General features: G+C 42.6%; 3 protein-coding genes across 4 annotated transcripts; 2 read left to right on the top strand and 1 right to left on the bottom strand.

Annotated features, from left to right (window-relative positions):
* Positions 1-1,923: 1,923 nt before the first annotated feature.
* LOC124000784 (acidic repeat-containing protein) lies at positions 1,924-8,676 on the top strand. Its single transcript, XM_046307388.1, has 6 exons — positions 1,924-3,071; positions 5,265-5,413; positions 5,625-5,693; positions 6,083-6,134; positions 6,266-6,302; positions 8,278-8,676. Exons 1-6 carry the CDS (start codon positions 2,447-2,449, stop codon positions 8,309-8,311), a joined length of 966 nt encoding a protein of 321 aa, XP_046163344.1. The 5' UTR covers positions 1,924-2,446; the 3' UTR covers positions 8,312-8,676.
* Positions 8,677-12,878: 4,202 nt separating this feature from the next.
* LOC124000789 (nitric oxide synthase interacting protein) lies at positions 12,879-17,780 on the top strand. Its single transcript, XM_046307396.1, has 10 exons — positions 12,879-13,049; positions 13,233-13,308; positions 13,385-13,490; positions 13,591-13,672; positions 14,494-14,629; positions 14,708-14,874; positions 15,806-15,922; positions 16,521-16,591; positions 16,700-16,808; positions 16,934-17,780. Exons 2-10 carry the CDS (start codon positions 13,239-13,241, stop codon positions 17,003-17,005), a joined length of 930 nt encoding a protein of 309 aa, XP_046163352.1. The 5' UTR covers positions 12,879-13,049; positions 13,233-13,238; the 3' UTR covers positions 17,006-17,780.
* On the bottom strand, positions 17,280-22,761 carry rcn3 (reticulocalbin 3, EF-hand calcium binding domain). Of its 2 annotated transcripts, none has more exons than XM_046307390.1 (8): positions 22,629-22,761; positions 21,884-22,106; positions 20,796-20,989; positions 20,069-20,241; positions 19,885-19,945; positions 19,527-19,618; positions 19,189-19,296; positions 17,280-18,278 (listed from the first exon to the last, which is right to left on the bottom strand). In XM_046307390.1, the coding sequence occupies exons 2-8, from the start codon at positions 22,096-22,098 to the stop codon at positions 18,171-18,173; spliced, it is 951 nt and encodes a 316-aa protein (XP_046163346.1). In that variant the 5' UTR covers positions 22,099-22,106; positions 22,629-22,761; the 3' UTR covers positions 17,280-18,170. The 2 variants fall into 2 exon arrangements, with proteins under 2 accessions (XP_046163346.1, XP_046163345.1); XM_046307389.1 differs by having other exon boundaries at positions 17,280-17,503.
* Positions 22,762-23,006: the final 245 nt, after the last annotated feature.

The following is a 23,006-nucleotide window of genomic DNA, read 5'->3' as shown; positions in this document are numbered from 1 at the left end:
TTTCCCTGCTGTAGCAAACTGGCTCAAATTAAGATCCTACATCTGTAGCGTCAGATCTAACTAACTGACCGAAGCCTAAATGTGTACTTTAGGACTGGGTTTCACCGACACTTACTGCCTTTTCACTCCATAACACCCATACTTCTACAACAGATATTAATAACCAGCTAATTTGAAATATCAGTTCGGAGTTATTCGCACCTATTGTCAGAGTAGACGTGCTGTTAACTGAGTTGAGGGAGGAAGGCTGCGGAGAGCTAGTGTCCACATTTGCCCTCAGCTGTGGTCTTTTCCCAGGGAGCACCTGGTAACCTGAAGGAAGGTTAGGAAAACAGAGTTGGAGAGCTTACATTTTCAGGGAACGTTGTACATTGAAGATGTTATTAAAGATGCCAAGTGTTAAATATTTGCGTCAAGCGTTTCTAACCCAGCTTGAGAAAGGTCATGTATACTGCAGCTCATCCAAATGGAGAGAGAAATATGTCTTAGACACGTCTGCATACATCTCCACTTTCAGCTACATTGCAGTCTTCGACATGCAGTCTTCTGTGTTGCATATCTCTCCTCTTGTTCATCTGTATCTCATATCGCTCTCTTTCTCTCCTTTTGGGGGTCTCAATCGTAACTGTTTCACACAGTTAGTTATACATACGTTTGGGCTGGTAGAAGTGAGAAATGGAGTGGGGACCATAGGGCCAGATTCACTAATCATTGCAGAAAGTGTACACCTTTTATTTTGTTGAACGAAAGATGAAATAAAGGGAGGTGCAACAAGTGCAACAACTTTGGGTAAATTTGGCCCTGATTGGTTGGGTTTGGCTTCATTTTGGAGGCCTTGCAGATATCATTTGCAGAGGCTCCTCTTGCGGATTTATCTCATGGGGAGCAGCTGGAGATGTAGAAGAGATGATTATAGAGAAAGAGAGAGAGAGTGAGAAATAGGGAGAGAGGGGTAGAAAGAGGGTGGTATAGAGTGTCAAACGGGAGGGGAAGAAAGAGGGGGTAGATACAGGAGAGAGAGAGAGAGAGAGAGAGAGAGAGAGAGAGAGAGAGAGAGAGAGAGAGAGAGAGAGAGAGAGAGAGAGAGAGAGAGAGAGAGAGAGAGAGAGAAAGAGACGGTGGTAGCTTCAGAGTGTCCGTCAACTGCCAGGGAAGTGCCAGGGAAGGTCACATTACACTGACTCTGGGAGTGCAGGGTTTTAAATAGAGTGGCTATTTTGGGGGCTACATGTCCAGGCGGGGCTGAGGGGTACCGGGGGGTGTACTCAGAGGGAACGTAGTGAAAAGGCTATATGGGTTGAGTGTGAAGACCAAGCCATTCACTTATTGATCATTGTGCCTGCAATGCTTGGTAATGTGTGTGAGTAGCCAAGGGCTGGCTCATTGCTTGTTCCTCCAGTGATAGAATTGTGAGATTGGTGGGTTGGTGGGTATATGAAAAAAGGGTGGGTAAAAAACTGAGTGGAACATTAAGTACAAAACTAATTGGCATGGGCATTGACAATGGTAAATAGTTCCCAATTGATAGCTGATATTCCTTCTCTCAACACATGCATACCTGCCTGTTTGCTGGTCTCACCAACGTTCTCTTTTCTCCCTCACTCCTTCCACTGATATAGTTCGGATATCACCCTTCTCCCTCTCTCCTTTGCTATTTCAACTCTTCCTCCTTACACCTCTCTTCTTTCACGATATATGGTCATCCTGGCCTGAGCCTCCTTCTCCCACCGTCCTCTCTAAAGTTAAATTTGAACATTTGATGACGGCAAAAAAGCAAGCAATATCTGCCCCTCTCTCTCTCCCTCCCTCTCGCTATCTGCCTCTCTTCCCTGTTCATTCCATTTTAGATGGTGCATGGTCAACGGTGCTGCATTTGCCCCTGTCACTCAGCCTAATTGCCCCCCCTCCTTCTCATCTTACCCCCCGGGTTGGTCTCTCTCTTCTGCTGCCCGTCCCACATTAGTGCCGTCTGTGTCGGGTCTGCGACGGGGTCTCTTCGAACTGTGCCATTTTTACAGCATTCTTAAACTTTAAAGGGTGGGGTAGACAAACACTATTTAAGGAGGACAAGAGGGTAACTTTTTTTTCCAAAGGAGAAGGACACCTACCTTTTCCAGGAGTGATTTGATTCATCATTGTTTTGTGAGTTGAGAACAAGTGTCTGGATTTCTACTTGGAAATCATTCAACTGGGCATTACACAGGCCTATTGTGTGCACTTATTTATAACTGGGGCCCGTTCTTCCTAGGGTCTGTGTGTGTGTGTGTGTGTGTGTGTTTGTGTGTGTGTTGGACAGAAAGGCAACGAACTCTGGGGGTGTCCGTGTGCACGTGCTAAACCATTGCACTGCAAAGGGAGTGATCCCTCGTTTATCTGGTATCATCCCTCACTCTCCTTGTTTATCTATCGTCCCTCACTCTCCCAACCTTTTGCTCTGAGATTAATCATGGCCTCCTTTAAGACGTGGCTCTTGGGACTGTTCCTAGCCCTGCTCTGCACCTTCCAGACCCCTCTTGCCCCTGGCGTCAAGGCTCAAGACCTGCCGCTGGCCCCCCAACAGGATGTAGTAGCTGATGACGAGGGGGAGCATGCAGCGGAGGTAGGGGGAGATGACGATGATGACGATGACGATGACGATGATGATGATGGGGACAGTAAAGAGGACGATGATGATGATGATGACGACGATGATGATGACAATGATGACGATGACGATGATGACGACGACGATGATGACGTCGATGATGATGACAATGATAACGACAATGGTGATGATGACGACGATGATGATGATGATGACAACGATGACGACGATGATGACGACGATGACGACGATAACGACGATGATGATGATGATGATGATGATGATGATGATGATGATGATGACGATAACGATGATGATGATGATGATGACGACGATGACAAAGATGATGATGACGATGATGATGATGATGATGATGATGATGATGATGATGATGATGATGATGATGATGATGACGATGACGACGATGACGACGACGACGACGACGACGACGACGACGACGACGACGACGACGATGATGACCACACAGGTAAGTTCACTTAAATGATGCTGCATTCTTTATCCACCTTCCCTCGCCATCATCTTTGTGTGACCCTAACCCCACTCTTCTCTGCCTGTCTGAAACCATGTCCGTTGAAAAAGGGAGAGGGGAGGGGCTTAGCCACACCTTGGCCACTCCCCTCTCCTTACCTCTCCCTGCCCTGCAGAACCTCTCCTTGTCAGTTAGTTCTCAGCTCAGCCTGTCACTCAGTTCAGCTGTCCAATCAGAGTAGATATAGGAAAAGATACTCGTACACAAGTCCCTCCTTCACACCTTTACAGCTGTCCATTACATTTGCTGTGTCTGTCTGACTCTCTCTGTGTTCTCTTCCCTGCTTAAATAGAGTTATGAACACTCTGGGGAAATTGAACTGGCCCGCCTGGAGTCCCAACTGTGTGTCATCCTACAGTAGATATGAACCTGGGGACTACAGAAGCATTGTAATGATGAGGAAAAAGGAAAAAATATATATATTTAAAAGTAACACAGAGACTTGATAGAGTCAGATCATAATAAAATTCAGATCTTTTGATTTGTGTCTTGTTTGAAATAATGGTTTCTTCTTTTTCACTCCGTCCTTCCTTTCTCACGGTTATGGATTGGATTGACCTGTATTTGTGTCTCCTCCATGCTAACCTACAGAGAAAGAAAGAGAGACAGTGGTGTAGAAAGAGGAGGCTTGATAGAGATAGACAGACAGACAGACAGGAGGTGGAAGGGGTGAGGAGAGGCACACGAGGGCTAAAGAATGAATGAATTTAGTAGATAAGAGTAGTCAGGAGTGGTAATAGCAAAAGCGTCGATAGAGTTTCTCTCTTTCTCCACATCTCTCAATCTCTCTCTTTCACTGTAGAGCTTCCTTCTTTGTCACTGTATGTTGAATAGTTCCAATGAAATGAATGTACTGTATATGCAACCTTGGTCTATGTTTTTACATCATCTGTGAATGCATATTAATAACACATCTGTGAATGCATATTAATAACACATCTGTGAATGTATCCATTCATATTTTGTAATACTCACTCAAGCGGTTCTCAGACAATTATATTTGTACGAAGATAGTCAATTCATGCTGAGAACAGAGTCTTCCGTTATTTTCTTTAAAAAATCATTTTCAATATTTATATGGCCATTAGTCATTTTTCACTTTCGAGAGGATAATTGGAATATAAATGATTCTGAAAATACATTCGTTTGTATAATTGGGTATGATACCACTTTAGTTAGATTGTATGTCAGATATCAGAGATTTTTTGGGTGACGTTCGCTACACCAGATCAAGCCATGTTTGTTTTGCCTCTAGCCTGGTACTCGACGTAGATGTTGAGGTTTTTCATATTTTGGAGAAGAAAAAAAATGCATTGGGAAAAAGAGAGAAATATATCTGTTTTAGGTAGTCAACTGACAAGAGATGACGGTTATCCAGGAGTTTGCTCTTATTTTGATGTGGATTTTCTTTCTTTCTTTTTCGTTGACTGTGAAACAACCCCTTTCTGTGAAAACTGTGACAAAATATCCCCTCTGATCATGTCTCTCTAACCCTACTTTCAATCATAGAATAAATCAATTGATCATGATGAGTTGCATGGATGTACTTCTGTTGTTGCCTGGAGTCATGGGTTTGGTGACTGACTACATGCATGGAGTATGTTTGTGTGGTATGAAAAAGGTGGGAGATTGTACTGAAACAAAGACTGTTTGAGACAACTGAACAGGAAAAGTTCAAACAGTCATCTTAGTGTGGAATGGTTTATTGTATGGTCACGCTGAGTGTGAACCTATATATATATATATATCTTTAAAATGATTGGACTTTTCTTTATGGGTGTTTGTGATTATAATCTACCTATGTGTATTTGTATGTACAAAGCTTCTGTGAGGTAGTCTGTACATTGTACTGGTTTGGGTATGCGGTTAGAATTTGTGTCTGTCTACAGTATATGAGCGTGTAGAACTAGTGTGTGCATGCGGGACTGTATGTAGGAAATTAGTTTTGTACAGTATGAATGAACTCTACACTGCCATTCTGTTACACTTGCTACACAAACAAAAATGCATGAATTAACACTATCACAGAAAATGTACAGATACACACATACGTGTTAGGATGGGAATGAACAACTTATTTTACAGAGGCTGACGGTAATAACGACAATGATGATGATGTGCCGGCTGCAGCTGATGATAATGACGATAATGACGCCGATGATGATGACGACGACGACGATGACGACGACGACGATGATGAGGATGATGATGAAGAGGAGGAAGATGACGGTCAACTGTATCACAAAGGATCCCTCTGTTCATACTGTGAATACTGTGAGGTAGGTCTCACCATCGAGATAGAAACAACAAGTTTGGTGTTTGTGGATGTGGTTACATTTATTGGTAAAAACAATTTGCACCCTTTTAATACATTTTCCCCATCCTTGTTAAAAATGGCAAAAATGAACTCCCTCACTCTTCTTTTCCCTCACCTTTTCCCTCTCTCTTTCTCTCTCTCTCTCCCTCCCCATCTTTTTATCTCTCTCTCAGCACTGTGACACCTGTGACAAGTGCCCATGTGCAGAGGGAGATGAGTCTAAGCACTGTGACACCTGCCAGGTAAAATGACCTTCCCATTCAACCACTAGTAACCTACACTCTCAGAAAAAAGGGTTCCAAAAAAGGAATCCCTGTACCTGTCGGAGAACCCGTTCTTGGTTCCAGGGAGAACCCTTTTTTGGTTCAAAGGAGTACTGTTTGGGGTTCCAACTGTAGAACCCTTCCACAGAGGGTTCTACATGGAATCCAAAATGGTTCTACCTGGAACCAAAAAGGGCTCTCCCTGGAACCAAAGAAATGGCTTCTGACATCAAGAGGGCTGGTTATGATGCAACGACAAAGTCAGATCAGAGAAGCTACTCCCTCCAGTTACGTTCTATGATGTTATATGCTCTTTTATTTATTATCCTTCTCTAATGGCTTACCCCGTTTTCGGCTTATTTCTTTAGATCTGCAACTTCTGCTACGTGTGTCCCGTTTGCAGCACTCTTTGCCAACCAGGTAAGACAGGGGTGTGGGACTGTTTGATAAAGAATGATCGTTTGAACTGCTTGCCGCTATTCGAGGCATGTTTGAGCTTGAAAGCCAGGCAGCAGAAACACCAGGCTCACTGTATGTTTTTAATCCCCAAGGTGGTTTTCTGGACGAGCTGACTGGATCGATCTATAAGTAAGATACAGTTACACGTTCACAGTGACATAACACCTTTTTGAATTCCTCAGTGTGAGCTGTCAACATTCAATTTGACACAGAATTACGTGTGTTCTCCAAATGGCAAATAATATCTATCTGCGGAATGCAGTTACCCCAAGGAGCACCCCACATGAAACACCCATTAGCATCGCTTCACTACATGCCGTGTCCACTGCCGATGAGGCTGCTTGTAATAGTACGGCCCGTATCGTATGGATGGAGAAACAATTATCCACACAATGTGGAAAGATGTCTTCGGCTACACACATATCAAAACAGACATTAAATGGCAGCCACGAGTTAAAAATAGTTATGTTTATTTCACAGTGACATGCCAATTAGCTAACATTACTGCCTTCGGGAAGCTCAACGACAAGCAAATGACACCGGTGTTGAATCGAGGTGCCTGCCGACGCGGTGTCTTGCGCCACCGCCTGGCGAGCACTGTTTTCTTTGCAGTTCTGTTAACGTTACGGCGAGGGAAGTAGCTTGCTACGGAGCTTTCAGAAAGTATTCATACCCCTGTGTTAGAGCCTGAATTCAAAATTGATTATATTGATTGTTTTTCTCACCCATCTACACAACATACCCCGTAATGATAAACCTAAATATTTGCAATTGTATTACCATGAAGTCCAAGGAACTGTCCATAGATCTCTCAGATAGAATTTTGATGAGGCATATATCTAGGGAAGGGTATAAAACTATTTCTAGAGTGTTGAAAGTTTCCAAGAGCCCAGTGGTCTCCATCATAGGGAAATTGAAAAAATATGGAACTGCCTAGAGGTGGCCGTCTGACCAAACTGAGCAACTGGGCAAGAACGACCTTGGTCAAGGAGGTAACCAAGAACCCAATGACCACTCTGACAGAACTACAGAGTTCCTTGGCTGAGATGGGAGAACCTGCCAGAAGGACAAGAGTCTCTACAGCACTACACCAATCTGGGCTTTATAGGAGAGTGGCCAGACAGAAGCCACTCCTGAGAAAAAGGCACATGACAGCATGCCTGTAGTTTGCAAAAAGGATCGTGAAAGACTGAGATCACAAGGCAAAATATTCTGTGGTCTGATGAGACAAAAATGTAACTCTTTGGTCTGAATGCCAAGCGCTGTCTGGAGAAAACCAGGCACAGCTCATCACCTGTCTAACACCATACCTACCGTGAAGCATGGTGGTGGCGGCATCATGCTATGGGGATGCTTTTCAGCAGCAGGGACTAGGAGACTGGTACGAATAAAGAGGAACAATGAATTGAGCCAAATCCTTGTTGAGAACCTGCTTCTTCAGAGTGCAAACAACCTTAGACTGGGGTGAAGATTCACATTGCAACAGGAGCGTTAACTTAACAAAGTTTGAGAAAAGCTGCAAGGAAGAATGGTAGAAAATTCCCAAAACCAGATGTGCAAAGCTAATACAGACATACTCAAGACGACTGAAATCTGTTATCGCCACCAAAGGTGCTTCTACAAAATATTGACTCAGGTGTGTGAATACTTAGCTAAATTAGATATTTTTGTATTTCTTTTTCAATAGATTTGCAAAAATGTCTAAAAACATGTTTTCACTTTGTCATTGTGGGGTATTATGTGTAGATTGGTGAGAAAAAATATATAGTTAGCAAATCCAAATGGCAAGCTTTATCACACCCAAATTCACATGCACCTCACCCTGTGCACTCACATGCACCTCACCCCGTGCACTCACATGCACCTCACCCTGTGCATTCACATGCACCTCACCCCGTGCACTCACATGCACCTCACCCTGTGCACTCACATGCACCTCACCCTGTGCACTCACATGCACCTCACCCTGTGCACTCACATGCACCTCACCTTGTGCACTCACATGGGCCTATACCCGTGTGAGTAGAAATGTGAAGACTGACGTGCAGTAAAATCAAAGATTGATGGAACGTAAACCAACCACTTGTCTCCCTTTATCCGTTAGGACTGTAGCCGACGTCTTCGAAGCTGACAAATAAGCCCCCTGTCGCCACCATGTGGCCAAGGAAGATACTGCAACAAAGGGATTGTAATTCACTGTCATTATTTTCACTTGTAATAAGTTATAAGTTATTTTTCTGTCTTTTTTGTTGTTGACTGAGAACATCACAAACATGCACACTGGATGTAGAGATATTGGATATATTGGATACACATGGGATATAATGGATAGCCTATGGAAGTTGTGATGAGAATAACTTTAATTGAGCTGTTTGTGTATAATTGTTAGATGACAGGTTCATGGTATTCTTCTCAGGAACATGCATTCATATTTTAAAGTCATATCTGTGTTTCTTAAACACAGTGGGGTTGTATGAAATAAACTAAAAGGGGACGTTTTAAACATTTGTGCTGTAATGTTTTTATGTGCACTGTCAAATTAAATGGAAAATGCAGCTAGAATTAGGCTATAACAGAACAAAATATATTGGCAGATATGAGCAAACATGGGGTATTTTATCATTTCAGCTTCAATTGGAAGATTCATATTGTGTAATGGGGAATATAAGCATAGAGTGTAAATTGACTGTCATTGGGTAGAATTTACAATATATACTGAACAAAATATAAATGCAACATGTTGGTGCCATATTTCATGAGCTAAAATAAATTATCCCAGAAATCTTACATACACACAAAAAGCTTATTTCTCTCAAATTTGGTGCACAAATTTGTTTACGTCCATGTTGGTGAGCATTTCTCCTTTGCCAAGATAATCCATCCACCTGACAGGTGTGGCATATCAAAAAGCTGATTAAACAGCATGATCATTACACCGTGTGCTGGGGATAATAAAAGGCCACTCTAAAATGTGCAGTTTTGTCACGCAACATAATGACATAGATGTCTCAAGTTTTGAGGGAGCGTGCAATTGGCATGCTGACTGCAGGAATGTCCACCAGAGCTGTTGCCAGATAATTGAATGTTCATTTCTCTACCATAAGTCGCCTCCAAAGTAGTTTTAGAGACTTTTGCCGTACGTCCAACCGGCCTCACAATCGCAGACCATGTGTATGGCGTCGTGTGAGCGAGCGGTTGGCTGATGTCAACCTTGTGAACAGAGTGCCCCGTGGTGGCGGTGGGGTTATGGTATGGTCAGGCATAAACTACAGACAACGAACACAATTGCATTATATAGATGCCAATTTGAATGCACAAAATGTATCAAAAGGAATTTTAAAGGTATCTGTGACCAACAAATGCATATCTGTATTCCCAATCATGTGAAATCCATAGATTAGGGCCTAATTCATTTTTATTCAATAGACTGATTTCCTCATATGAACTGTAACTCAGTATAATCTTTGAAATTGTTGCATGTTGCGCTTATATTTATTTTCAGTATATTTCTTTGTTCTTCACAGGTCAACATAGTTGGAGTCGAATACTGCATAACATTTGAACATAACTCTAATATACACTACCATTCAAAAGTTTGGTGTCACTTCCTTGTTTTTGAAAGAAAAGCACATTTTTGTCCATTAAAATAACATCAAATTGATCAGAAATACAATGTGGACATTGTTAATGTTGTAAATGACCATTGTAGCTTGAAATGGCAGATTTGTTTAGGGAATATTTACGTAGATGTACAGAGGCCCATTATCGGCAACCATCACTCCTGAGTTCCAATGGCACATTGTGTTAGCTAATCCAAGTTTGTTGTTTTAAAAGGCTAATTGATCATTAGAAAACCCTTTTGCAATTATGGTAACACAACTGCAAACTGTTGTTCTGATTAAAGAAGCAATAAAACTGGCCTTCTTTAGACGAGTTGAGTATCTGGAGAATCAGCATTTGTGGGTTTGATTAAAGGCTCAAAATGGCCAGAAGAATATGACTTTCTTCTGAAACTCGTCAGTCTATTCTTGTTCTGAGAAATGAAGGCTATTCCATGCGAGAAACTGCCAAGAAACTGAAGATCTTGTACAATGCTGTGTACTACTCCCGTCACAGAACAGCGCAAACTGAGTCTAACCAGAATAGAAAGAGGAGTGGGAGGCCCCGATGCACAACTGAGCAAGTGGACAAGTACATTAGAGTGTCTAGTTTGAGAAACAGACGCATCCCAAGTCCTCAACTGGCAGCTTCATTAAATAGTACCCACAAAACACCAGTCTCAAAGTCAACAGTGAAGAGGTGACTCCGGGATGCTGGCCGCCTCCAACATCGTTTTAGAGAATTTGGCAGTACTCACCAGTCTCAACGTCAATGTCAACTCTAAACAATGAAGAGTTTAATTCCAAAACGCTATAGATTTTCTGATTAATAAAGAGATTGTTGTGTTTTTTCAATATCTAATCATGGCATGACATGTATTTGTTTAAAATCTATCACTTGATGGTTTCATTTCAGAGAGACAAATACATTTTTAATAAAGAACTGTACAAATGATACATTTGTGACAAACATTTTTTAAATGTAAAAAAAATGAAACAATTCAGTACAATAATATGAGATCTGTATGTAAAACATTTACATTTGGCATTTTAGTAATTTAGCAGATGCTCTTATCCAGAGTGACTTACAGTAAGTGTTCTCATTTGAGACAACTACAGCTAATTGAGACAACCGCATAACCCTAACATTACATGTACAGTGCCTTGGGAAAGTATTCAGACCCCTTTACTTTTCCCACATTTTGTTACATTACAGCCTTAATATAATATTGATTCAATATTTTTCCCCTCATCAATCTACACACAATACCCCACAACGAGAGCATAAACAACTTTTTAGACATTTTTGCAAATGTATAAACATTTTAAAACAGATACCTTATTTACATAAGTATTCAGACCCTTTGCTACGAGACTCGAAATTGAGATCAGGTGCATCCTGTATCCGTTGATAATCCTTGCCATGTTTCTACAACTTGATTTGAGTCCACCTGTGGTAAATTCAGTTGATTGGGCATGATTAGAAAAGGCACATACCTGTCTATATAAGGTCCCACAGTACATGTCAGAGCATAAACCAAGCTATGAGGTCTGCATACACAGCGGAGCTGATGGCATTGCAGTGGGTTGAGGAAGTCAAGTCAGACAGAGTACCCAGCTAGCACATAACATTCTGAGAACCATATGTTTCTTAAGGCTTGGTGAGAGTGTGTTTGTCCTATGGTTATTTTGCATACAACCTTCCCACAACATTCTGGTAATGGTGCAGGATAGTTGCTTGGCATTGGAACATTCTCAGCGCATATAAGGAACTTCACATAGTCATGTTCTCAGAACATTATGAAAACCTTCCATAAAAAAAAAGAAAACATTAGTAACATTCAAAGAAAGATCTAAGAATGTTATTTAAAAACATATACATTCTGTTCTCAGCATCAACAAAACTCTCTATCCACTCTTGTTAACTGTGTTCAGCTTTGTTGGCTGTGCCCACTAATTGGCCACACCTGATCTTAATAAGTATTTGTATTCTTTGAAATGGGGCACATTTGACTAGAATAAAATGAACAGCTTTGTATGAGTTCAAACAAATGTGGTATGGTTGCTCCATCCTGGTGTTGCAGTAGACTAATTCCATGGATAAAGAACAGAAGACACTGTTTTGAATTTCACTCATGCTGTGTCACAATAAGAAAGAAATGTGTTTGCGTGATTAATACCTAATCAAAAACATTTCCATGTATCCTATCTGTTCAAAACAGAAACTAAGATAGTGGTGATTTAAAAAAAACCTCAAAATAACCTTTACATATTGTTCAAAACATTCACAACATTTAGAGAATGTTCCTAGAATGTTTACCTTCAAATAACTTCAGATTTGCATTCTCAGAACGTTATTAAAACTGATGTACTGGCTAAACACCCTTAGCAGTGACGTGGTGGACATTGAAGTTTCAATGAGCAAGGCAGAGGCAAAAGGCCTGATGTGGTGGTGCAGTGATGGTAGGAGCAGTGTAACAGAGACCCTAAGGGCAGGCATCTATTCCAAGTACAGTGGAATGTCATGGAGGGGCGGACGGCAGGAAGAGACAAAAGAGAGGAGGCCATCTTTACAAGATTAAGGGCGGGACTCAAGCCAGTTGAATAAGAAGTTAAATGTGATAGGAAAGCATCCAACAAGAAGGTGTGATTACTGCCAGGAAACAGAGGAGCATGTACTGATGGAGTATGAGAGGGAAAGAGAAAGAATATGTGCTTCAGTAAGGTGGGATTTTTAGCATTCATAGCCATGGTTATCAATTGTACTGCAGGAATGGATTGGAAGTCACAGAAAAGAGGTTGTGGTGCCAGTGGCAGAGAAGTACTTGGGATTGCGAGGATTTATTGCAGAACAGTTGCAAGGGGTGTGGAGTGGTAGTGTTCTGTCCTCTCAGACTGTTGGATTAGATAGGGTTAAATAATGGAATGGGGGTAGTATTTTTTATTTTTTTTGAGGTTTAATAGTTGGCTGGGCAATTTTCCTTTTCCCCAATGTTGTATTACCGTATCAATAATTGAATGTAGGTAGGCCGTGAATGCCCTCATACACCAGTACAGTAGGTGGCGGTGTATGCACTAAAAATTGGATGGGATCCAACAATCAACTCATGAAGAAGACGACTCGAACAATTTTCACTGGCGTACCAACATCCGCAGGATTGACTTCGCTAGAAACGGACACAGTGTTGTAAACGCACATATTGTTTATAAAGAAGCTATTTTTTTATAGTATTATTGTTCTTTAGATTCAACTACTACTCCGTTCCATGCAAAAAGGGTAATTATTATTATTTATTTACTATCAAAACTTGGTGCTGACGTTTGGTCGTGGGACCAGTTGGCGTTGGTTAGCATCATCGTTGGCTAGCTAAGACTTGCATGTCAACCTACATATTTTCTGGTAGCTAGCAAGTTGTTTAACGTTAGATAACTAGTCTTTCTAACGTGTTTTTACCTCTAGCGGACAATGACTCGACATGGGAAAAATTGTACGGCGGGAGCCGTTTACACCTACCACGAGAAAAGGAAGGACACTGGTGAGTCTTTACAACGTTGGTTAACGTTAGCTGTTCATGCCAGCTAAGCATCATCTGCTCCCTCTCTCTTATCTAGCGGCATCGGGTTATGGGACGCAAAGTGTGCGTTTAGGAAAGGATGCCATAAAGGATTTCGACTGCTGTTGCCTTTCTCTCCAGACTTGCAGGGACCCCGTTGTAACGTAAGCCGCAATCCCCTTGTCTCACACAAACACATCATTGTTGTGTAACTAGTTTATAACCCGTTTGTGTGTCGTAAAAACGTTAATGTTGTATCTCCAGTCCAGATGGATACTTGTATGAAAAACAGGCCATCCTGGAGTACATCCTCCACCAGAAGACCGAGATCGCCAAGAAAATGAAGGTAACTGGCTTTAAATTGGTCCCGTTTGGGAAATAGTACAGAAAACACCGAGACTAGTTTTATTTCTCACTCGATAGATATTTAATTAATTAGTGGCCAATCGCATATTTTGACCAATGGGTATGTTAATTGCGTACATAATCCTTTAACGAAACCAATGGTTGTAGGATGGCCAGAATTGGGGTGACTAAATCAATGGAGGCCAGAGAAAAAAGTAAAACAAAATCTGGAAAATATAATCGCTTCAGCTAGGCTGGATTCTGTGCAAGATCTGACAGGCTCACCTTCCCTTTAGACTTGTTATATTTCTTCTCGAATCCGCAGGATATTAAACAATATAAAGGTAAGATGGATATCGATTTTGATTTAGAATTTCAATATACACTTTTCTCTGAAATGTCAATGGAGCACTGAGCGTGTACCAAGTTTGTTTGTTTTTCAAAGCCTTTTACATTTGAATTAGGCTCGTCATGTTAATTTAGCTTCTTGCGACCATCGGAAGCAACTTTGAAGATGATGACGACCACCACAACATGTGAAGTCCTCAAGTTGTTAATTGGAATCCTGTACCGCTATGTCAACGGTGCTCAGTGCTTATTATCGGATGTATTAGGTTACAAAATCCAACTTTAAAAAAATGTCAATGATATAATTCATAAGGCCGACAAATATGATTAGTCAGGTTCTGAATCATTCAGTGTAGTCTCTCTAACATATCATTAACATGATATAAAAAAAGTTGCATTTTGTAACCTAATACATCCGATAATAAGCACCGAGCTCTATCTGTCTTCATCTGACCCTCTCACTGTTCATCTTAGGCGTACGAGAAGCAGAAACAGACTCAGAAGAGTGACAGTCGTCTGGAGTCTAAATCTGAGGAGAGGGGGATAGCAGAGAGGTTCAAGACCCGGGAGAACAGCATCGTGTCCAAACCCATCAACCCCTTTACCTCTGGTAAGTGTGTGTCTACTAGCTTGGAAGGAACGTAGGACAGAGAACAGTAGATTGAGTTAACCTAAGCTATCTCTTCAGGCCAGGCCAAAGAGTCAGACAGCCAGAGTGTTGTGGGTACATCAGCCAGTACATCAAAAGCTGACTCCTCTGCTCCTGCTGCCGGCACCAGCTCCTCCCAGGCCCTGCCCAGCTTCTGGATCCCCAGTCTCACCCCAGAGGCCAAACCCACCATACTCAAGAAACCTGTGAGTGAAAGCCAAAGTCCTAAAGTGTTGACTTACCCCATGCCCATATCCCACATTTTCACTCTACTTCTTTCCCTTCACCCCGCTCCTCCGCTCTCTCCACTGGCTTCCAGTTGAAGCTCGCATCCGCTACAAGACCATGGTGCTTGCCTACGGAGCTGTGAGGGGAACGGCACCTCAGTACCTCCAGGCTCTGATCAGGCCCTACACCCAAATAAGGGCACTGCGTTCATCCACCTCTGGCCTGCTCGTCTCCCTACCACTGAGGAAGTACAGTTCCCGCTCAGCCCAGTCAAAACTGTTCGCTGCTCTGGCTCCCCAATGGTGGAACAAACTCCCTCACGACGCCAGGACAGCGGAGTCAATCACCACCTTCCGGAGACACCTGAAACCCCACCTCTTTAAGGAATACTTAGGATAGGATAAAGTAATCCTTCTCACCCCCCCCCCCCCTTAAAATATTTAGATGCACTATTGTAAAGTGGCTGTTCCACTGGATGTCATAAGGTGAATGCACCAATTTGTAAGTCGCTCTGGATAAGAGCGTCTGCTAAATGACTTAAATGTAAATGTTAATTTCTCTCATTCAACACAGCTGTCTGGTCACTTGTTTCTCTTTACTGAGGATCTGACCTTTGTCCTCGGGAAATAATTGTTGACTCTTCCACTGCCAAGAGCTTGTTAGGTTTCTTGTCCAAATGTCAATGTCATCGTGCGCCCTGTGTCTGTCCCCTCTTGTTCTCCATCTCTCTATTATCTGTTATCTCTCTGAGGTCAGCTTGTCCCCAGGTGTTTGATCTGTTGGTCTTTCCTTCTCCCTCTCCACCATACATTTTCGCTGTTTGCTATTTCAATGGGTTTGTGCAAAGCAAATTATTGACCCAATAATGGGGGGTTCAAATTCAATCATCGCTCGCTCTCTCCCCCTCAGAGTAAGACGGTGGTGTGTCCCATGTCTGGCCGGCCTCTGAAGATGAATGAGCTGACCAACGTACACTTCACTCCTCTGGACCCCAGTCTGGACCGAGTGGCCCTGCTCGCACGCCAGGTCAGTGCCTGACCACACCACAACCTCTGCACACTGTTACACATTGTTATCTCTAACTCTATGCATCTCCCTCTTTTACATAAATAGTTGCATTCATGAGTTTTCTTGACAAGTGTCAATAAATTTTAAAAAAGGTCCGCCAAAGTAAAAACCTGCGCAAAAGGAATTTCATTGCTGTAAATACAGAAATGTTTTGCTCACTGGGAAATGACTACTGTTTGGAGTTAGCAACTATATAAGCTTATTACACTGTCCTGGGATCTCCTATGATCTATGTAGAAAAACCCCTTACCTTCTAATGATGCTTGTGAGTGTCCTAGAGCAGAGCATGTAACAGGTTCGTGATTTTCATGAATGGTGTGTCGCTCAAACCATTCGGACTCTACAGACATTTTTGTAAGACCGGGATCCATCCTTGTCTCAAACACTGTTCTAGCTCAGCCCCTGTTAATCACACATCTGTTGGTATCAACAGATGCAGAAGAAATGGACAAATCCAATACCCAGAAGTATATAGCTCAAAAGGGGTTAGAAATCCAAACCCCGTCGGTGTTAGTGGGGCTCATTGGGTTAATAGCTTGTGTAATGTTGTTCCCAGGAGAGGTACCTGTGTGCCGTGACTAAAGACACTCTGGGTAACAGTGTTCCCTGCTCCGTTCTCAAACCCTCGTAAGTATACCCCTCTTCGGTTCCTTTTTATTTACTGGACCACCTCTACTACCTCTCTCCCTCGCTTCTTCAGTTTCTTAAATCTATTTCCCTTCTTCCTCCTCTCAGTGGAGCGGTGGTGACTCAGGAGTGTGTGGAGAGGCTGATCAGGAAGGACATGACGGACCCGATTACCGGAGACAAACTCACAGAGAAGGACATCATCCCACTACAGAGGGTGAGTGTTGGAGTGTGTGTTCGAGTTTAAAGGAGTATGTACGTACAAGACCGAGCAGGGTACTTAGTTTGTAAGGGTAATTGAAGACCGTCTGACGTTAAATATAATATTTTATTCCTTCCCAGGGTGGAACTGGGTTTGCAGGCTCTGGAGTGGGACTGAAAGCTAAAGAGGCTCGACCCGTAATGATGGTGTGATGGTTCAGAGACGACGGGCAACATGAAAGGCATATACTTGATTATTTGTACATACGGTTGTCTGTTCTTGTATGGAGTCTGAGAATTCCAACTGCTATTTTGAAGCTTTGTTATACAGGGTTCTATTCTGAGAAGCACATAGGTGCACACAGAAATTTAGAAGGTAAAATATTTGAGGTATTAATTTTAGGCACACTGGTGCTCCTAAATAAAAAATAATCCTGGCCACACAGTGTGTAGGTGCATATGCAAGTAAAATGGTTGTACTGTAGAGCCCTGAGAAATGTCATTTTTATTTCTCTGGCACACACGCATCAAACAGCCTACACACCAATTCATGCCTGTACCGTATATCAAGTTAAATTGGCTGTGTTGGGGTTAAGGAGGTCAGAGTTCTTGGTGACCCTCATCCGCCAACATACCTCCGTAGTCAGTCAGCGTGCTTGACTTAAGGAAGTCGACCTGGTCCATGACCTCCGAGAGAGAGAGACGCCCATCCTAAGAGAGGAGAATGAAGGAATCTGGGTAAACTAACAGACCATTTAGCAGGTGGCAGTGGTAAACTCCATTCAAGCACCAGGAAACAAATTTAGTTGCTTAGGACAGTAAATGTCATGTCAAAGAAAAACAACTTTTTGTAGAAAAACCAACATGGCTTTATTTAAAATTCAGAGAAATGTTTCACCACAAGTGTAATTAAATGTTGCCCCCTCCCTTCCGCCCACCCTGTGAACCAAGTGTATATTCTATGATGCTGTTAAAAAAATAAGCCTGACTTGTGGAGTGTCTTTATTCACACTTGTGCATGATTGTGTTGTGTGTGTGTGAAAGGTTGTGGTTATGTATCCGCGTGTGTAAACATCTCCATGTTACCAGCCACTGTTACCGTTAACAGTATAAATATGACCTGTGACCTTTACCCCTCAGAACTTCCCCCTACCCAACTCCATAATAGTAACAGTATTCTCCATTATAATAATCACAATACAAAACCCCAATATGTATTTTGGAAATCCCTCTCCCTAGTAGAGGACTCTATGCAAACAGAGTATGTATACTGTCTGTTCCAAAAATTTTGCTGCACGAAAAGTACATAGAACTGCGCAAACGGAGCTCCATTTGCATGGAGCCCTTAACCCCTCCCTAAAGCCTTCGCATGACTTCATCAAAGCTCGTCATGTCTCCTGGTGAGATCCTCTCCGTAATTGGTCGCCTGGCTCCCCACAAACATGTTCCAATTAGCCAGAATCTCCTTCTTGGTTATTTTGTCATCCTGTTTCGTCCATTCGTGGAGGAGGAGGCAAGTTTCAGGTCCCGCCCACCACCATTCATTGCGTCATGATTGAGAGAAGGATGAAAAAGAGGGAGAGTGGAATGAAATTGAGGGAGAAATGGATAGATAACAGAAAGGGAGAAAAGTGTGAATGAAGGACAGATGGAGAGAAAGAGATTCATTATAATTAACAGGTCATTACCCCCAATTAATTCCATTATGTTGATTATTAGCAGTGTTCAGGCTGACAGTGTGTGATGTGAGAGAGCCCTGAATCTGCTCCCAGGCTCATGTCTCTAGTGTTGTGAATGGCACCCTATTCCCTATAGTGTGCTACTGTTGACCAGGGTCAATAGGGCTGAAGTACTGCACTACAGGGAATAGGTTGCCATTTGGGATGTAAACATCTTTGTTTTAGCATAAAAGCTACTATTTTTCAAAGTATTTTTCCCAATTTAAACTGCTAGGAGACTGTTCTAGTGTTATTACTACAGATGAAATGTAATATTTAGATAGGCCTATGCCTTGCACATGTCACCAAATACAGTGGTCAGTTGTAACAGGATGTTATTTGGTTTTCATATGAGAAGTCGGTGTGAGGTTGGGGGAAGGTGTGAGGTCAAAGAGGAAGGGGAGATGCTACGGGGTGAGTTGGAAGGGGTGTGAACGGGTGGGGGTATGCACTGCACGATAGTTATAGCTATGGCGGTGGTTAGATGTGAGGGTAGAAAGGGGAACACAGGAGGTGTGAGTTGTAGAGGGGTACAGGGATGGGGAGGGGTGCTTCAGAGGGGATAAGATTGTGTGTGGAAGTGGATTAGGAAACATTTGTTGTAATGGGTGTACAGGTATGGTAAGTTTAGTTTGTGGTAAGGGTGAGATCAGGCAGTAGGACTGGGGAGATGTGTACCTTGTCTGTGTCTGTCTCGTGGATGAGGTGCTTAGCCTCATTGTCAGTATGGTCAATCTCTCCTGGCAGGATCCACTGAGCTACCTCGTGGTTATCCAGGAAACCATCCTGACAACAACACGCATAGAGCTTTTACAAACCATCCTGGCAACACAAACCTGTTAACTTAGTATGTTGACAGGGAGAGGGGTGTGTGTGTGTGTGTGTAAGTATAGACATGGCTGGTCTGAGGGGTAGGCTACTGTAAGTGTACTGACTTAAATAGTGATGTGATAGTAATGTATAAGGAGAGGATGTTGTCAATGTTAAGGTGATCCAGTAGCAGCAGACTAGTGTACCTTGTTGGTGTCTCTGATCTCTGTGAAGTGCTTTTTCTCCGTCAGCACCCAGTCTGGTTCACTCTCTCCATTCTCAGGTGTGAACATGTCCCCTGTGATGGAGGACAGGTTACAGCTTGTATAGTAGGTGTTGTATTTTTAAAGTATATTCCAGGGGTTATGAGCTAGTTCAGGGCTACGAGCACTTTTCATTTAACATATAGTTGGTTGTGGACCCAAGAATATCACGCATAGATGGTAATAAAATATTTCATTTTTTGTTCTCATATTAAAATGTATTAAAAAAAAATACATTTGGTTGATGACATATTGTATGTTCTCTGTTTGGAAAGGGTAGTAAGTTGAAGGAGAGACTAACCAATGTATTCGTCAAGGGTGATCTTTCCATCACCGTTCTTGTCAATGTCTTCTACGGTTTCCTGAAGCGAAACAGAATAAAATAGTTTAGAAGTGGGCTGGAGAAAAAAGTACACCACCTGGATGTTCCTCAGAATTTGATTGATCTTGTGACTCTAGTGACTGATCCCAGTCCTCTGACTGACCTGTATAACAACGGCCTTCATGTGGTCGTACTCCTCGGGGTGAAGGAAGGCAGTGAACTCGTCCTTGGTGGCGATGCCATCCCCATCGCGGTCAGCTGTCCTAAAGCGCCTCTCGTCTCTAGTCAGCATGGCCTTGTAGCTAGCCTTGTCATCCACATCGTCAAACTCCTCATCTGCAACGGAGCGGAGGACATTCTCAGAGTCAAGACATGGCTTTGTAAAGCAAAGATCAGGGGCCGTATGTATCAAGAATCTCAGTGTAGGAGTGCTGATCTAGGATCAGGTCTCCCCTGTCCATGTAATGTTACTTGTTATGATCTAATAGGCTAAACTGATCACTAACCCCTTCCCCTGCCTTTGTATTAACAATACGAGCCGAAGATGACACCACTATCGCATAGTTGTATGGCCACTACTGTACTGTCATGTTCAGCTCTCCTCTCTCATTCCCATCTCATTTTTGGATTGTGTTTGTAGCTCATGATCAATCTCTCCTTATATTACATAGTAATTATATCAAATTTTATCCTACATAAATAGTATCTTGGTTGTGCCAAAACCTGCCCACCATTCCAATAATCTTTAACACCCATAAAGCCTACTAATTATATGCGGACTATACACCTCTGGTAAATTTGGACTGCCCTTTTGAAGTCCCACCCCCTCGGTCATTCACCTCAAATTTATGCTACCTACGCTCCCACACACACCCCCTCCCTTGTCGTACCCAGGTAGTAGCCGTAGGTGGTGTTCTTGTATTCCTCCCAGCCGATCTTCCCATCCTTGTTCTGGTCGTACTCCTTCCAGTGTTTCAGCACATTCTCCTCGATGTACCTCCTCTGCCGGTGTTTGATCCACTGGTGTAGTTCACCATGGCTCACGAAACCATCCTTGTCTGTGTCGATGCGATCTACAATCTTCCTGCCAAAGGGACAGAACAAGCCAACTAAGCCTACTACCTACAGAAGCGAACTTGGCCACCATTCAGAGCCTGGTTCCTTTCTTGGTTCCAGTCTTTCCAGGGAGTTTTTCCTAGCCACTGTGCTTCTACATCTGCATTGCTTGCTCCTTGGGGTTTTATGCTGGGTTTCTGTATAAGATCATGGTGGGTGTCTTTTAGGTCCCAGTTTTTATTGCTATGCAATTTTCAGTGGACACCCCCATGAGTGTCTTACAGAACCCCCTCCTAAAACCCCAACTGTTTAGTTTTGGTTGTTGTCAGTGAGTCTTTGTTAGATCCCCTTTTGTTTGGTCAAAATGTTTGATTCTTGCTGGGGAACGTAACATTTTACAACCAAATTTGGTCTTGTTTGGGGCAGAGCTCATTAAAATAATTCCCAAATAAGAATATTGCATATTTATACTTTAACTAGGCAAGCCAGTTAAGAACAAATTATTTTTAAAATGACGGCCTAGCCCGGCCAAACCCGGACAGCCTGGGCCAATTGTGCACTGCCCTATGGGACTCTCAATGGGACTCTCAATCACGGCCGGATGTGATGCAGCCTGGATTCGAACCAGGGACTGCAGTGACGTCTTTTGCACTGAAATGCAGTGCCTTAGACCACTGCACCACTCGGGAGCCCAACTTTGCAGTGAGTGTGGCTACATCCCAAATGGCACCCTATTTCATACATAGTTCCCTCTTTTTGACCAGAGCCCTATTGGCCCAGGTCAAAGGTACTGCTGTACATAGGAAATATGGACCCTGGTCTATAGTAATGCATAACATAGGAAATATGGGCCCTGGTCAAAAGTAGTGCATATTGGCCATTTGGGACACTGCCTGTCTGGGAGTTCTGTAACATAATGTACCCAAGTTTGTCTTTGCTTTCCTCAGGGGTCAGCTGGTCGAAGGTCTTGGCTTCCTCTTTGCCCAGGAAGGCTTCGTGGTCATAATGGAAACCAGTGGAGTCGTCATGGGCGTGGTCACTCAGGTCACTATGGCGATGGACACGCTTCTCTTTAGCGGGCACAGCTACCACCACCTCGAGGATGAGAATGAGGAAAAGTAGTGACTGCAGCAACATCTTCTGTCCTGAGAAAGAAAAAAGGAGAAAGAGAGAGACACTACAGCAGACTGAACAGAACTTATCCTGCAAATAGACAGAGATGATACTTGCCAGACACATGGGCCTCACTCAAAATAATACATTATTGGGTTAGACAATTACTGCTAATTTAATGCAAACAGTGATACATATGGTCATAAAAAAGTGTGTTCAACTTTTGTGCCCTATTTATAGGCTACGGTCTTGAGTCCTGACATGAATTAGGATAAATCAGTCAATGTCTTGTCTTAACACTTCTGAATTATGAATACAACAATAAATTACATCAATAATGCCTGTGAATGAATTTTTAAAAATGTTTTAAAGCAAAAAGGGATGCAGATAGGTAGCCGACGTATTTTAAGACGATGAGTTTAGGCTACTTTTAACTTGGCATAAACTGTACACAACGTTTTTTACATTTGAATTTTAAACAACCGAATTCACTCAATTTCTTTACTGGAGCATATACGTTCATGCATTATTAATAATAATAATAAAACACGTACCAATTTTTAGCAACACGCCTCAATCACGGTTTTTTCGGGGCTTGTAAAGATACGCGTTGGCACTTTCCCTGCCTCTTTAAATTCTACAATAAAGGAGGCGGTGCCACGCTTTCACAGTCGACCATTCGCAGACACGCTGACAAGAAAATAAACCAATAGAAACGAGGAAATGGGATTAACGGAGCCCGAGACTGATTTCGATTGGCTTTGAAGCGCCACGTTGACATGCGAACGCGCAAACCTCCATACTGGAGCGCGCATGAAGAGATTTTTACGAAAGTTTTTATCAGCAATGTAAAGGGACACCTGAGGTGTATAAACATACGGCAAGGAATGGCAGGCAGCATTGTTTGGTAAAACCCAATGCAATTGACATGC

The sequence above is a fragment of the Oncorhynchus gorbuscha genome, linkage group LG16 (genome assembly GCF_021184085.1).
Source record: "Oncorhynchus gorbuscha isolate QuinsamMale2020 ecotype Even-year linkage group LG16, OgorEven_v1.0, whole genome shotgun sequence".
NCBI lineage: Eukaryota > Metazoa > Chordata > Actinopteri > Salmoniformes > Salmonidae > Oncorhynchus > Oncorhynchus gorbuscha.
This window is presented reverse-complemented; position numbering and strand designations above follow the sequence as displayed.

Bases quoted from the DNA above. Each gene is read 5' to 3' on its own strand.
- LOC124000784 (XM_046307388.1), top strand. From the start codon at position 2,447: ATGGCCTCCTTTAAGACGTGGCTCTTGGGACTGTTCCTAGCCCTGCTC. The intron at 6,135-6,265 runs GTAAGACAGGGG...TTAATCCCCAAG, and splicing joins CAGCACTCTTTGCCAACCAG to GTGGTTTTCTGGACGAGCTG. The intron at 6,303-8,277 runs GTAAGATACAGT...TTTATCCGTTAG, and splicing joins CTGACTGGATCGATCTATAA to GACTGTAGCCGACGTCTTCG.
- LOC124000789 (XM_046307396.1), top strand. From the start codon at position 13,239: ATGACTCGACATGGGAAAAATTGTACGGCGGGAGCCGTTTACACCTAC. The intron at 14,630-14,707 runs GTAAGTGTGTGT...CTATCTCTTCAG, and splicing joins CATCAACCCCTTTACCTCTG to GCCAGGCCAAAGAGTCAGAC. The intron at 16,809-16,933 runs GTGAGTGTTGGA...ATTCCTTCCCAG, and splicing joins ACATCATCCCACTACAGAGG to GGTGGAACTGGGTTTGCAGG.
- rcn3 (XM_046307389.1), bottom strand. From the start codon at position 22,098: ATGTTGCTGCAGTCACTACTTTTCCTCATTCTCATCCTCGAGGTGGTG. The intron at 20,242-20,795 runs GTACGACAAGGG...GCTCCGTTGCAG, and splicing joins CACCTACGGCTACTACCTGG to ATGAGGAGTTTGACGATGTG. The intron at 19,946-20,068 runs GTCAGTCAGAGG...GTTTCGCTTCAG, and splicing joins TGAAGGCCGTTGTTATACAG to GAAACCGTAGAAGACATTGA.